Source organism: Sinocyclocheilus grahami, unplaced genomic scaffold, assembly GCF_001515645.1.
Source record: "Sinocyclocheilus grahami isolate Dianchi unplaced genomic scaffold, SAMN03320097.WGS_v1.1 scaffold56.1, whole genome shotgun sequence".
Classification (NCBI taxonomy): domain Eukaryota; kingdom Metazoa; phylum Chordata; class Actinopteri; order Cypriniformes; family Cyprinidae; genus Sinocyclocheilus; species Sinocyclocheilus grahami.
In genome coordinates, this window is record NW_015505235.1 from 92,017 (window position 1) to 107,907 (window position 15,891).

Here is a 15,891-nt window from a genome sequence, read left to right on the forward strand (position 1 = left end):
GGACGACCAGCCTTTTTGGGGGACTTGCATGAATTAGTGTCCTTGTAAAGTTGCAATATTCTGCCAGTTAAATAGGGTTTGTCATATAACTCAGGAAATCAGGAAACACCAATAACTTGTAGGTATCTTTAATTGTTCTCATTTGATCATGGTGGGGTCTGTAGTTTCGGTGTTGCAGAATAAAAGACACTCGTATGACCATGTGTTGACTCTTCGCATATCCTTCCTTTTTGTAGAGGCACTAGAGGACTCTAGGCTCAGCATGAATCACAGTTATTACCTGCATTTATCTGGAATGGAGCACAACAGCCACTCCACATAGAGAATGTGCGGTGTGCAATATAGTGTAAAACGATTCTAACTGTGACCTTGGAAATGCAATTTTTATAGTGTAAAAACAAAGGGACCGATAAGAAACATTAGTGAAAATTCAATATGGTGTCTGTCTGAAGAGGTGATTCTTGCAAAGAGGGGCACTCAATAAGTTTGAGATTAAAACGAAAGTGAAAAAAGGTAATTGCTGTTGGTGTAGACAGTCATCTCTAAAATTACAAGGAAGAGAAAGAAAATGCCAAATAAAAGCGCAATACTAGGATCAAAAGCATTTAAATTCAAGAACTCAACACCAAGCACTTGTGTCTGTTGAGAGGTGAGTCAAGCCTTTTGATTATTTGAATGTCTTGTGACAATGAGTCACAAGACATGCCCAAAACCAAAAAAGTGCGCTTTGTTTTCAGTGCAAAATAAAAAAATAAAAAAATAAAGCAGAAAACATTTGCAGTGCCAAAACATCTGGATAATCTAACTGAAAGTACAACAAATGTTAACTGACGGTTTCTGTTTCAAAGAAAATTATATCACTTAGGACCTCATCACATATCATACCCCAGCAGCAGTGGAGGAAAACTGTTTTCATTAACCTGTGACCTGCACAGTGTCTCATGACAGACGATGGTCATGAGAACAACCTACATGCATTTCTGAAATCATGCCAATATCATGTGAGAACGTCATGCCAAGTCACTTAGACGGAAAGCAACCTTGGATAATTTCTCTGTCAAATGACTTATTTTCTCACCAGACCCAATGTCTCCTTTCACCTGGACGCTTCATTGTTACGATACGTGACCGGTGAGGGAAACACAAACAATTCAGCTGATCAGAACTGACAAGACAGTGAATATCGCTCCAGCAACTTCTTGGCAGGATCACTACTTGCACACTGAAATCACATCCAAAGGTCAGGCATTGTTTTCGCACATCAATTTGACCAACTGGAAGAATAAGCTGGGCTCTTTCAGACAGGTGTTCAAGCTACCATCTCCATACCTCAATAACATACCAAGTTCACTTGTCACCAAGTTAAGGTGGTAAACCACTGCTTCTACTGTTCATGGTGTAATAAAATAGATGATGTACTGTAAATGTGATTCGGAAGAGACCAGAGGAGAAGATTCTGGTAAAATGTACTTATACTTTATGAGACTACATATTGTTAGATGTCCTGTTTTATTTAATTTAATAATATTATGGATATACCACTATATTACCATACCATTTACAATTTCCCATAACAATATTACATTACAAAAGTGAAATATAAACGTAACAGAATATTTATGAAGAATATCTATTATTTACTATGCAAGTCATTTTGTGGGGCATTGTCTGAAGAATGAAAAAGCACTTGTGAAAGATCTTAAAATTGCACAAAATGTATTGAGATGCACGCTTTCAGTAAGGAATGTGTGGTTTGCTTTTCAGTTTCAATTTCCATTTTAATTATACCGCGTACACATGTCTATGTGTAGTGCTTAATGCATGAAACAGGCAGTCCTACATGTTAAACACCTTCCCTCTCAGCATTAACCAACAACTAAAGATCAACAATGTTTGTTTCATTAGCATGAGACTCCAGTAGTAACAGACACAAGTGTTTCTGTCCTTGAATCAGAACAGATTAGGCATGAGGAAAGTGATGGAGCTTTCTGAAGGTCACCCCTCTCATAAGGGATAGCGTTTTCCCATGCCTCCCCTCCCCCGGTACAACAAAACACATAACAACACAGCCCTCTAAACTGTGGCAGGAAGTGGATGAACTCGGAATGCTTTGTTGGGATTGGACAAAATCCCTTTGGGATGGCTAAGCAAAGCTGAACCAACATACGCAGAAAGCAGAAGTTCACAGTCAGGGTGTCCCCGCTAATCTGCCACCGTGAAAACACAATGTGGGGGATCTAGACTCACATTAACACTAACCTTGCGTCACAGAATGACGTGTTGGCCCTGCAGAGGCTAAGGGGACTTGACACTGTTTATACAACTAAAGCCTCTGAAATCTGCTAAATACAGGACAATCCCATTTCCCACAGACCAGACCCTTCCACTGCATTTGAGGCTGTCTGAAAATTATCGTCTAGCCATCACTATTATTGTTCATTATAACTCTGATAATGAGCACTGAAAAACGCAACCTAACACCTCAGAATATGAGACTGCACTATCTTTAGTATAACCATCTGTATCAATTCCATTGGTTGAGAGAGTGCTTGAAAATCTGTTTAAAGCTGTAAAAGCATCCAAAAGCTCCTTGCATCTGCTTGCATCATATTCCAGGCCATTGAATGTCAAACACAAATAAGTTTAACAACATAAACTGCTCCAAAGTCAGTTCAGTCATGTGCATCTATTTGCAGTGCAGCGGTAAACTGTAGTTCCACTTAGTTCCACTCAGATGTGCAGTTCTTACACTGAGCCGTGATGGAACAGCTGTAGGACTTTGGGGACTGTGGACTGCCAAAGGCGACTTTGACCACTGGGTCTGTCATCTGTATTTGGTCTGTCCCAAGTCCACATGCAAGACAGCCCTTGGAGACACTGGGAACGTGACCATGAACAGCTCCAGAGTCTCTGAGGGAGTAGTGAGCCAACAAAATACAACACTATAGGCCAAGCAGAATTTCCTGTTTGGCTTTGGTTTTAGGTGGCCGTTTTCTTTAAACTTCTGCTCAAATGAGCTTGTTAAAGTTAACAGCATGTACCAATAAAAAAGGAACAGTATCTCTAAAATGTAATAGCAGATAAGGGACCTTGGGACAGCGAATCACATTCGGATAAAGCTCTCCAACTTGTCCTACCTGACACATGGCTCTGGATGAGAGTAGTGCCAAAAAGGATACAGAGAGATAGAGTTTGAAGAAGAGCCAGAAAATGAAGTATGACCCACCACTCACACTTCTATATGACTATATATACTTCTGTGGAACATATTTTGAAAAAACACTTTTTTGTGCAACAGAAGCAAATGTTGTTCAGGACCCCATTAAATTAAACTTTTTTTTTTTTTTTACTCAAAATCTCTTTGTGTTCTGCAGAAGAAGAAAAAAATGACAAATGTCACTGATGACAAAATTTTCATTTTTAGGTGAACTATGAACTGAACAAAACATTAAGTAACAAATGGCTTACGCTTTAACTTTTAAATGTATATGAAATAAGAAGATTGAAATATAATAAAACAACAATAAAAAACAGTGGTGGTAGGACTCTAAATATATGGAAGGGATTCAGCCAGATGAGAAGTGGCAAACTGCAAGGCAGCATCCCAGAGGGCCGTGCCTGCGAGCTGGCACCTGGCATCTTACCTTCCGCTTCTGGAACCTGTGGTTGCTAAGCACAAGTTAATTCACCCAGGGCTTCTGGAGTTCTGCTTCCACTCAGTGAGCATCAGTCACAGCAGCATTATCAAGCTAGAATCACACAAACACACTCAATAGGGCAGTTTATACAACGGGACAGAGATAACGACATAAAGAGAGTGGTCATTATTGACAGACACTAGAAATGTCGAATAAGACAACAGCTTTTGTAATCCAAGGGAATTGAGCTTTGGGCCACTAGTTCAAGTAATTGTCTAAAAATATATAAAAAATCAACACCTTCTCTCGCTCAGGCATCTACCGAGAAATGTCTTGAACAAAAAGTTTCAATATTAATGCTCACCTTGAAATATTTACAAGTATGTTCAGCTTGGTAATTTGAAGCCTTTTTGTGATATTTGTGTCATCTACAACAATAGAGTTTTGAATTTGGTGAGAAAAGTGATGTTCCATAATTAGCCCATTCCTCCTCTCCGCATCAGTGTGCACCAACACGCCCACACAAGTGCGGCAAAAAAGGCAGAACCTAAATCACGCTTCGTGCGAGGTTTGTCATGTTTTCATTGTGAAGACTCAGATGGAGCCCTTGCCTTGTAAGTAAACTCACCCACATCCTTGCTCAAGGCTATTACATGGATTTTTATTTACTCGCTCCTGAACTGTCGTTGCATGGACAATTTAAGAATTGAAATAAAAAGTTAGCAAGAAAGCAGAGAAGTAGTGTATTTTGTGACAATGTCAACAAAGAGTAAAATTCACCTGTTGGTAAAAGCCCTATTTGATCAACAGGGGAAGAAAGGGTGACAACTATTACAGGAGACCAATCGGGAACCAGAGGAGTGTTATAAACCACAGCAGAGACAGGGAGGAAGGGGGAGGGGGAAGCGAGAGTGATGAGGGAGGTGGGAGGGAAGAGAGAGAGAGAGCAAAAAGAGGAGGAGGAGAGAGATGAGTAGGTAGGGCATTTTGAAAGCGCTGAGCGTAGGGATGGTGAGAGAGAGAAAGACTGAGAGGGAATGAACAAGGGAGAAGGAGAGGAGCAGATCTCTAAGCGAGATGCATGGCACAACATCCTAAAACATCTGACTTCCCTGCCCCCCTTGTCAGGCAAGGGAGCGTTCACAGAAAGGCAGATAGAGGAAGACTGCCAGACTCATCCCGTCAGATAAGCATGTCCTTTATTACTCGTCCTGGCATGGCTCTACTCAAACTGGGAAATATATGGGCTACCAGGTCACTCACTCTTATGGCAGCAACGAGAGGTAAAAAGCTTCAAGTTTCTGTTCTCTCACAACTGGAACATCTGCTAAAGGGAATGCATTCTATTCCATACAAGGCATAACTTTAGAAATCTGTACAAAGCTGACAACTTTTACTTTTTAAAATGTACAGGGTTGCTACCAAGAATGAATACATTTACGTGATAGTATGCTTTAAATTCAGAGCAGTTAGATTCTATTCTTTGGACAGGAATATGAATTGATTTAACAACTGTTTTGAAGAAAAACTTGCTTTGATGCTTGCACTGCGAAAAAAATAAATGCATGCTGTATTTTGATGTGAATCCTCCAGTGGCCAACACATTAATTGACACATTTAACTCAATTAATGTATGTGGAAAGAGCAAAACTGAGTAATCGAAACCCATCCAACCATTATCCTCTTAAGGGAAGATGATGTGAGCGCTCTTGTCGCTATTACGGTCTCTGGCTAGTGCTGAAAACTGCCTTCCAGCTCAGAAAAATAGAGAAAGAGTGAGAGAGATGCTTGGAGATGTATGAGTATTCCGCTTCACATATATGGAATATTGCCCATGCACGTATGGTGTGGGAGTACTGCAAACCTGCTCTGCAAACAACCACTCACAGTCGCTGTGGGAGTCCATTATTCCAAAGGAACATGAGTTTAATGAGTTGGGCTTAAGGCTTCTCAACTAACAAATTACACCAGAGACACCTTCAAAGACAAAAAGTTGGCTTTGACTGGGGTTAATTCTTAGCAATTGGAAGGGTGCACAATCATTACAAGGTCTCAGAACAACCAGAAACCATTGATTGTGGACAAAGTTAGTGTAAAATGGCTTATGCGAATGATAAGATGCCATCACTATCCTTTAGAGATTTTCAAGGTCATTTATGACTAGGGTAGAAAGACAAAAAATAATTCTAACTCTCACTTTTTTGCACCTACCAGCAGCCAGAGTGTGAAACTACTGAGGATGGAGCCCCTGTTCCTTTGTCCCACTTGAACATTGTGAAAAAGAGAGGGTAAATATATCCCACACAGTGCACCGGCCTGACTACCTCCTTCCCTCTGGAAACCTGTGACCTTGTTGTGATTACTGCGTACTGCTGTCTACCTGCCTGGTCTCCTGGAGCTATATTGTGGTACAGCAGGTGGGAGTGTGATTTACTCAGGTGGAATACAAGGGACCATGGACTCTGTAGGAGTCGGTGCAACTTTTGTTATATAGTGAGGAGGGAATGCCAGTCCTTACCTGTCACACTGAGGGAGATGAATTTCTTCTTGTGGTTCGGAAAGTCTTGGAATAAACAATGAAAAGAGAGGACTTCTGCAAGGATGGGACACGGTGCTGTCCCTGATCACTTCTGTAAAATCTGCTCGGCCAACACAAAGGACAAAAGGCTAAAAACAAACCTGAATACAACACAGCTTTCATGTCAGGACCACGTGGATATTACAATGCACAAACCCTTCCCACGCTCTGAAAAGGAAGAGCAGAGTGTTTCCATCTCCCACATCCTCCCACAGAAATCTGAGGATGCAAGGGAAAGAGGTATGAGCTGTTTAGACGGTGTTTAATCAACTCTACAGAGAGATGTCTGAGGAAAACGGGGTGTCCTCACTTGTCCAGTCTGTGCCATGCTGGGGTTGAGGACAGCCTTAGCTGATGCATTTGTTAAATATTAGTTTATTTAAAAAAACAAAAAAAGCACACAACGGAGCAAGTACATAACAGAATGGCATTGAAGGAGCAAAGGACACTGCTGAGATAAAGAGGTGCTGGAGTATGGTTGGCGTCTATGACAACCTGCCAATACATCAACGCTTTGGTTGTATTTGCTACACGAGCTCCTAAAGAGGACAGTGAACACAAGGGAGGGGTGAGTTTTGTTAGTGTATGCACATCTTTTTATCTGCATGTGAAAAGCAGATAAATGTTTCATCCTTTTTACACTATTAACTGTGGTCCTTTCCATTCACATTCTTGTTAGTTGCCAGCTAGAATTTGGCTAAATTAATTCCAAGTTATATTTCAGAAGCTTAACAGTTCTGGCATTAGCATACACTCAGTAGCATGTCATAGAAATGCTTCTTAGAAATACATGTAGCGTTTAATCAACCATCTTCTGTTTTTGCGTGTGTAGGAGAATGCATACCCCTCCTGTGCTGGGATTCCAGACCATCATGAGCAACATCACTGTCCTCGATAACGTTGAACCTCTTGACTTCGAAATGGACTTGGACACTCCTTACCCTGTCAGCTTCCAGGTGTCTCTAACAGGTTTCCTCATGTTGGAGATCGTGCTGGGTCTCAGTAGCAACCTGACTGTGCTGGCTCTCTATTGTATGAAGTCAAACCTGGTGAGCTCTGTCAGCAACATCGTAACCATGAACCTTCATGTACTGGACGTCCTGGTGTGTGTGGGCTGCATCCCACTTACGATTGTGGTGGTGCTATTGCCACTGGAAGGCAACAGTGCACTCATTTGCTGCTTCCACGAGGCTTGTGTGTCTTTTGCTAGCGTGGCTACTGCTGCCAATGTCCTGGCCATCACACTAGACCGCTATGACATCTCAGTTCGGCCTGCAAATCGAGTTCTGACAATGGGACGAGCAGTGGCCTTATTAGGGTTCATTTGGGCTTTATCATTCCTTAGCTTTCTGGTACCCTTCATAGAAGAGGGTTTCTTTAGCCAGGCAGGTAACGAAAGGAATCAGACAGAGGGGGAGGAACCGTCAAACCAATATTACACTGAATTGGGCCTCTACTATCACCTGTTGGCACAGATCCCGATCTTCTTCTTCACTGCTGTGGTCATGTTGGTTACTTACTACAAGATTCTGCAGGCGCTCAACATCCGTATTGGCACACGTTTCCATTCGGCGCCCAAGAAGAAACAGAGAAAGAAAAAGACCATCTCCATGACTTCCACTCAGCCAGAGTCCACCGATGCCTCACAGAGCAGTGCAGGCAGGAATCCGCCACTGGCCATGCGTACCTCTGTGTCCGTGATCATAGCCCTCCGCAGGGCAGTCAAACGGCACAGGGAACGCCGTGAACGTCAAAAGAGGGTTTTCCGCATGTCGCTTCTTATCATCTCCACCTTCCTGCTTTGCTGGACACCCATCACCGTGCTCAATACGGTTATCCTGAGTGCAGGGCCGAGCAACCTCACTGTGCGTCTCAGACTGGGCTTCCTGGTCATGGCTTATGGAACCACCATTTTTCACCCGCTGCTCTATGCCTTCACTCGGCAGAAATTTCAGAAGGTTCTAAAGAGTAAAATGAAGAAGCGTGTTGTGTCGGTTGTAGAGGCTGACCCTATGCCCAATAATGTGGTCATCCACAACTCATGGATTGACCCAAAAAGGAACAAAAAGGTGACTTTTGAGGAGACGGAGGTCAGGCAAAAATGCCTCTCATCAGGGGATGTGGAATGAGCTACTGGGCCAATTTAAGGCAAACATCCGCATCAGGTACAGAATCATTAAAAAGGGAAACCACTAATCCAAAGCAGTAATGAATTTAAGTGTATTAAATGTACAGTCTCTCAAGAGGAATAATTTATTATTATTTATTGTAATGGTGACTATTGTAGATGTCATAGATGCTAAAGTGTAAATACTGCATGTGTTTTTTTGAAGTGGTCCTAGAGATTGTACATACATACCCAAGTAAAGTATAAACCACAAATGTAAAGACGTAGAAACTGATGCTCCTGGGTGTGTTCATTTGCATTAAATACCCCCAAAAGCAGCAGAAGAATTTTTTTGCTATCAAGATCAACCCTGCGCAACTGTGATAACACTGGGTCGTATTGCTCGAGTAGTTTTTTCACTCTGTAGAGAAAGTGGTTATATGTCTTTGTTCTCTTTTGGCTTCAGCCACCTCAATTTTTACTATTGCAAAATATAAGATAAACACTGTTAAGAATTCACACTATGAGTTTCATTAAGTGGATATTAGCTGCCCTCCACCCTGCAATTAAGGAACAAGATGGCTATATTACTCAGGTCAACATGTCACAGGGTGCACTTGCAAAGCAAGGTCTGCTTCCTTTCAAAATCACTTGCATGGCCAGTTGCCATAAAAATCATATCTTTTTATAGGGATGAGGGAGGTGGCTCACAGTATATCGTCCAATAAAGCTGCTGGAGTATGAAGTGGATGGGGAGTGTCAATGAAAAGGTGTTGATTCCAAATACTTGACCTTATGAGACCTATTGAGCTGATGGTGTTTGATTATGGGTTAGACTGGATTAGAGGGTGATAACTGTATCTTTTGGCAGCCTACAAAAATAATCACCTTTGCATTGCAGCAATGAAAGGTCACACACTGTTCAGTATGAGAGGCAAAGTCATGCCATTAAACAGTGAAAATTAAGTAAAATACAGAGTCACTAGGGGCAGGTTAATTCCTGACTGAGTTGACAGTTGTTCAGTTTCAGGAATAGATGCAAATGATGTTGGATGTGGTGTTGATCAAATCATTTACAGTGCTGAGACTAATCAAATTTGTGATGTTACACAACCAGATAATGTTCTCAAGGGGGTATCTAAGGTTAGTAAATAGAGGTGGGAATATCTTAAGGGTGTTACATATGACACTGTAGAGCCCCTAAATGCTAATTGAATATACTTTATCAAATTAAACAGCTGTTTCAAGAACTAAAAGATTTTCACACACTAAATCTTTCAGTTTATGCTGGTGCAAAATGCAAAACAATTATATGCACAGGTACTGGCAGTTACCCAAATCGCATCTCAGCTGGGTAGGCTTTAAACTTGATTGTAAACCCATCTGACAGTTTGTTTGTGATTACTGCAGTGTCAGGAACTAAACATTATTAATTTTCAGCTTATATCATCAAGTGACTGTTCTACAATCATACGTTCTTGAGTTTATCTATAGATAAAGGCTCAGAGCCAGGGCTGATCCATATTTAGAGCTCACACACTGTGCCGAACAAGAGAAAGTGGGAGCTGAAGTGCATGATTGATGCACGTCTTTTATGGAGTACAGGTCTCTCAAAACAGTGAGTTACTGTAACAAAAGCTGCACAATGTGACAAATCTGTCCATCTGTCAATGCTGTACCCGAGTCCCAGCTATCCTGGGGCTCTATGCTTTAATATCAAGGGCAAAATGGCTACTTTTAGCCTAGATGTACTCCCAGACAACTCCTAAAACTCACATGGCAAATTCTAAGAACCCTTTAGGCCATCCTCATATGCAACAGATCATACAGAGGCCTGTGGAGCTGTTACCCTGTGATGACTTGACCGAAGGTTTGGTGTTGGCCATGAATGGAGGCTTTATTGTTTTGCTGTAAACAAGCTGTATAGACATTTCTGAGAGGCAAGTGGGGAAAAATATCATATTTGCAAGCGAGCAATGGGCCTTCTGCCAGTAAAAAGGGCTGCCAAAACTTGGACGGCTCTGCTTACAAGTCGTGCGCAGGGCCTGAAAGCATCCAAAGTCACATTAGCACAAATGCAAAGTACTGTTTCATTTTTAATGCTAATAAAAAGAGGTTAAGAATGCTGAACTGACTGGTATTGCTACTATTACATGTATCTTGATTTAGACCCCGGTAACTTGGTTAGATTTTTTTTTTGTTTTACACAACCTTAACCAAAAACTTAATGCACCAAGTAAAAAAGGATCAAATCTTCTTTGAGCAGCACCCAAGAGTCAAGTGTTCTCTCTGTCAGTCCCCATATCCACAGCCAAACCACAAACCACATCACCTCTTTGTCTTTAAAAATCTAGTTAATTGGAGCATCCTCATGGAGCATCCTTACTTTTCCACTGTCTGTTTTCATTTGCTCAATCTATTCCTCTTACCTTGCTACACTGATCGCGACGTCCATATGTCACTCATATATTCCCAGAAGAGTGAGTCACTAAGTCCAAAGTCCTGTGATTGACATTCCATCTCCATCTGGCAGGCAGGTGCAGTTCAAGTGATGTAGAAAACAAACAGAATTAAATCCCCTGCACTGAATCTTAGGAATCTGTCCACTACTCTGAAAGCCATTTGCTTTGTAAATAGACAAATTTAGCCAAGGTACTATGGGAGTTTAAATGAGTGATCAGTAATAGCAAATGTTTTTGAAAAATTTAGCGTAACAAGGTAGGACATGCAAGTACATTTACTCAAATATAGATATATGACTGTTTCCCAAACAGATTGCAGCATGCAGTTCATCTTTCTTCCTGTCAATTCTCAGCTCTTGACATTTATCTGACTTTGATTTCCTCTCCCCAATAACAGCCTCATTCTTTCAGTTTGCCCATGTTATCCCACTCCAATCATCTCATTATGGCTGACAGCAGTCACACACGTCCTCCACCAATCAAAACACCTTCACCTCCTTCCATTGCCCTAGTCAATCTTCCCTTTAAGCCATTTAGAGTTCTCCCTCAACTGTTCAATCCATCTGGCCACCCATCCATACCTTACATCGCTGGGAAGGGATTCATAAATCATCTTAGCAAGATGGTGAGCTGTCATTATTGTGTTAGGACCGCCATAATTCAGAGCTATTTCAGGCATATTTTTTGTGCAAGCAGTGAGATAAACCAAGAAAATAACAAATGGCCTGCAAAGCTAATGACAAAAAAAGAACGGTTTTGAATTGATGCCATACTGGCCACTTTGGTAAAAAAATTATATATGCTGCCTATCCATTCAACACTACGCTGGAACACAATGATGTCTCAGTTAAGGTCTCACACAGTTATGGTAAACAGGAAATCGATTTGTCAATTAAACCTTATCATTTACTGATTGTCTTGTTTACAATCCAATAACATGATGCTATCAGAATTTCTATAAACTCTCAAGCTCGACCCAGTCACTGTCCAACTGCACCTCGTCGGGTTTCTTGTAACAGCATCTGAGGACAGCATGCACTAGACAGAGACAGACTTCAAAACAAAGAAAGCAGTTTAATTGCTTCTACAGTTTCAGAGCTGCATCCTGCTGTATTCGTGATCTAGCATGTACCGTAAAACACTGTTAAAACCTACAGACAAAAAGCTTTCCTTGTAAGGCAGTGTGTTTTTAAACAAGTTGCCTAATGGGAGATTTGTTAGACGGCTTCCTACGCTGGATGCCAGAGAGGTGCACAAACAGATAATATCATATCAGACCATGGCTGTTCATGTTATACCTTGAGGGGGTGGAGGGAAGGCATAAAAGCTGAGCATCCAGCAAAAAGAACGGACAGGTGCTGTTAGAGCAGTCTAACTGTCTCATCTTGGATGGTGACGCTAATGCAAAGATGTCTCTGTAATCCATTAGCTGGGTGAGACGAATCCAAATATGACCTTCACTTTGACATGATAAATAATTCAATGGATGGAAAACATATTACTGAATCATATTTTGTCACAAAGAGAATAAGACTACAGCTCAGGTTGCCTTTTAAGGAATCTCATAACTGACTGATTTGGAACTCTAACAGGAAGCAACTCACAAACAGAGCTTATGCAAGTGGTAAATACAAAAATCAGCATGCCCTCCTTATGCACAATGGGAAACTACTGTCCGCCTGCATTGATTTAGCTTCATTTGAAAACAATATGCAAATAGAAACCAGGAAAAAGGACCTTGCTGATCTTCACTGGAATTTATCCCACAGGGCCTGAGACTCAATAATGAAGCATGTGTTTACTGTATCACACAAACTTGGAATAAGAGCACACTGAATTTGCATTGCACTATTTATCTGTCCATATGACATCTAGGCAAATGTACAAACAAAAGGTCAACAGAGTACGAGTCAATATGAATCTGATATTACAGTCATTAAACCCGTGACCGAAAAACAAATTCTCTCATTTCAGATAGTGTCCACAACCACATGAACTCCAGACAATAATATGCCAATGCTCTATGTTCTCATTTTACTTTTGAAATGTGGCTTTTCTAGTGAAACAAGATTGTCAACATGGAAAAAAATCTGTGGGGCAGGCTTTAATTTGATGCAACAGAAAATGATTGGATCATGAAAGGTGCTCTCTGACAGAGAGGGGTTGAGGGTTGACGTCACCAATACGACCTGGAGCGTGCATTAAGAAAGTAAATGGGGTCAACTTTGATTTCATGTCTACTGTAAGCTCTATGAGATTATTATAATGCACTCGGGTCACTATTAGAACTAAAGTCACTTGTACACACGATTCGGGTCAGGCGTTAATCAAGGGGGTTTCAACGAAGCATAACCTAAAATATCTCCAAAGCAGGTCAGACAATTTCAGAACCAGTTTTAGATGGTCCTCGCACCTGCGTTGCAAACTCAGCAAAACATTTAGGCCACAAGAACAGGGCTGACCTGGAAACCATACAAGATTGAACTAATGCCATTTACACAAAAGTGGAAGATGCTATAGCTTTTGAATAATTGCCATTAGTGTCCTAAAAACAGGAACACAAATTTCAACATTACCAAATGCCCAAATCCTATATGAAAAACTGCCATGATGTTAGAAAAATAGGAACACTTAAAAGGGGCTTTCACACCGCGTAGTTCTAGGAACTTAGCTCTAGGAACTAGCTAGAAGGGTCGATCCTAGAGAACCAATTTCTCCCTCGGGCTGTTTTCCTGGTTGCATTTGCACCGGCAGCAGGAACTCTGAAGTGGCCGACAGCGACAGCACGCCATTTACAAACGCCAACAACCGGTGAATGGAAGACGCCGTGATCGGAGCCGTTTTTGTTGCGTGTCATGGGTTTCGTGATAATGGAGATGGAATGTAAATGCACAATTTATGCGATTGAAACAGCAAGAACTGGGCTAAGAGATTAAATTTTCAATGACAACGTGCAGTGTTACATATCATCGAAGCAGAGAAAAGAACACAACGCTGCAGACAACAAGTAAATGCCGTTATCGTTGTTTTCCAGGTTTGTGTAAATTTTATGTGTGTAAATTTTATACAATATATTTACATGGCTTTTTAAAAATGGCAAGTAGCCGGTGTTCTGTATGCGTTTGGTCAATCAGTGTATCACTGCGTCACAGATAGTTCCTATAGAACTGTTTTAGACTCTGCTCTTAAGTAGGAGCTAAATTAGTTCCCCCAAATGGAGTTCCTACATCTAAATATTAGTGCTAGCGCTGGTTTTTGTGTACATAATATATGTGTGTGTACTGTTTATATTTATTATGTATATATGAATATACACAAATGCATGTATTATTTAAGAAAAATATGTTACGTTTATATATGAAATATATTTATATATTATATAATTTATATGAATATAAATATATACATGTAAATACATAAATATTTTCAAAATATATGTTGTGTGTGTTTGTCCTTATATATACATAATAAATGTACACAGTACACACACATATATTAGGTACACAATAACTTTTATTTTGGATGCGATTAATCATTTGACAGCTCTAATTTATATATAACAAATTATATGAAGATAAATATATACATGTAAATATTTAAAATATATATACTGTATGTGCGTGTATTTATATATACATAATAAATATACACAGTACACACATATATTATACAAACAAAAACTTTTATTTTGGATGCGATTAATTATTGCCCAGCACTACTAAATATGTTCTTAATTCCTGTGGTGCGAACATGCCAAAAAGCGAGAACTTCCGCTAATAGTTCTAGGAACTATGAAAAGGTTCCTCTGGTGCGAAAGCGCCTGATGGTTTCATGAAGAACCTTTAACATCCATGGAACGCTTCCATTCCACAAAATGTTCTTTATAGTGGAAAATGGTTCTTTAGATTATTAATTTTCTTTAGAACAATTGGAAGTTTTTTTTTTTTTTTTAAGAACTGTTCATTGATAGGTTCTTTGGAGAGCTTAAAATTGTTCTTCTATGGCATTGCTGCAAAAAAAAACTTTATTTTTAAGAGTATTACACCAACTTGCTTTCTGATTAGCCGTCATGGACGTGATACAACACAATAAAGACAACAGAGGTAAAGTGTTGCCACTCGTGCAGAGTGCCCCATTATGAATAAATGTTTTGAAGGACACAAGAGATGAGTAAAGTAGACGGTCATCGTGATAGGTCACTCACCCAGCTCGTTGAGGCTCTGGGCAGCTTTAGTGATCTCTCGGCTGCCCCCCTGCAGTTGCCCCTGCAGTCGTTTGCTCAGGTACAGGATGCGAATAATCCTTCTCAACAGGTCACACGCCACCTGCCAGACAGAATAAGATAAGACTTCTCATTCCTGCCTTCATCAAATAACATAATGACTTGTGGGTCTATGATAGCCAGCACAAGCAAATATCAACGATAAGGTAATGACAGTGATGTCTACATTATGATAAAGTGAAATCCTCCATCTAAACATTTACCATGGCAACCATAGTTTCCATGATATAGACTGAAATCTGGTATTAGTGACTCATATTTCATGTTACTAGTGTAAAATCATGGTATTAATATCCATGATTATGATCCCTTGTAACACACATTTTGTGCTACAGACAAGAAGGATATATAGTGTGGCTTATTAAAGGGATAGCTCACCCAAAAATGAAGATACCACAAAAGGAGATCATTTGGTAACCAAACAGTTGCTGGTAACCATTGACTTCCATAGTATGAAAAAATACTATAGAATCAATGGCTACCAGCAACAGTTTGGTTACCAATGTTCTTCAAAATATATTCTTTTGTATTCAACAGTAGACAGAAACTCATACAGGTGAGTAAATTATGACAATTCATTTTTGGGTGAACTTCCTTTAAGGAAAAGTGTGGTGTTACTAATCAAACTTATCATTTTTGTCTGGAAGACTAATAATGGATGAAACATAGACCTAAATTGAAGGAGGAACCTGACCTACATCTAGAGACCAGTTGGGGGTCTTTTTTAAGGGTCTTTAACTTGGATAATAGCATTTTTTCCCCTCGCACAAATCTTTACTAATAGACTCAGAATTAATTTTTAAGTGGTACTTTAATCAATTTTG

At 40.3% G+C, this 15,891-nt stretch overlaps 2 protein-coding genes across 2 annotated transcripts in view; one reads left to right on the forward strand and one right to left on the reverse strand.

Annotated features, from left to right (window-relative positions):
* LOC107583928 (conserved oligomeric Golgi complex subunit 5-like) overlaps window positions 1-15,891 on the reverse strand; it is a 78,834-nt gene that overhangs the window by 57,804 nt on the left and 5,139 nt on the right. Inside the window, exon 6 of the mRNA XM_016270278.1 lies at window positions 14,990-15,110. Coding sequence (XP_016125764.1) covers window positions 14,990-15,110 — 121 coding nt within the window. The remainder of the gene's footprint in view (window positions 1-14,989; window positions 15,111-15,891) is intronic.
* Window positions 5,737-8,614, forward strand: LOC107583929 (probable G-protein coupled receptor 22). The gene is given in 3 exon segments (XM_016270279.1): window positions 5,737-6,735; window positions 6,738-6,784; window positions 7,049-8,614. Coding segments are annotated over 3 exon segments (1,389 nt in total). The 5' UTR covers window positions 5,737-6,690; the 3' UTR covers window positions 8,346-8,614.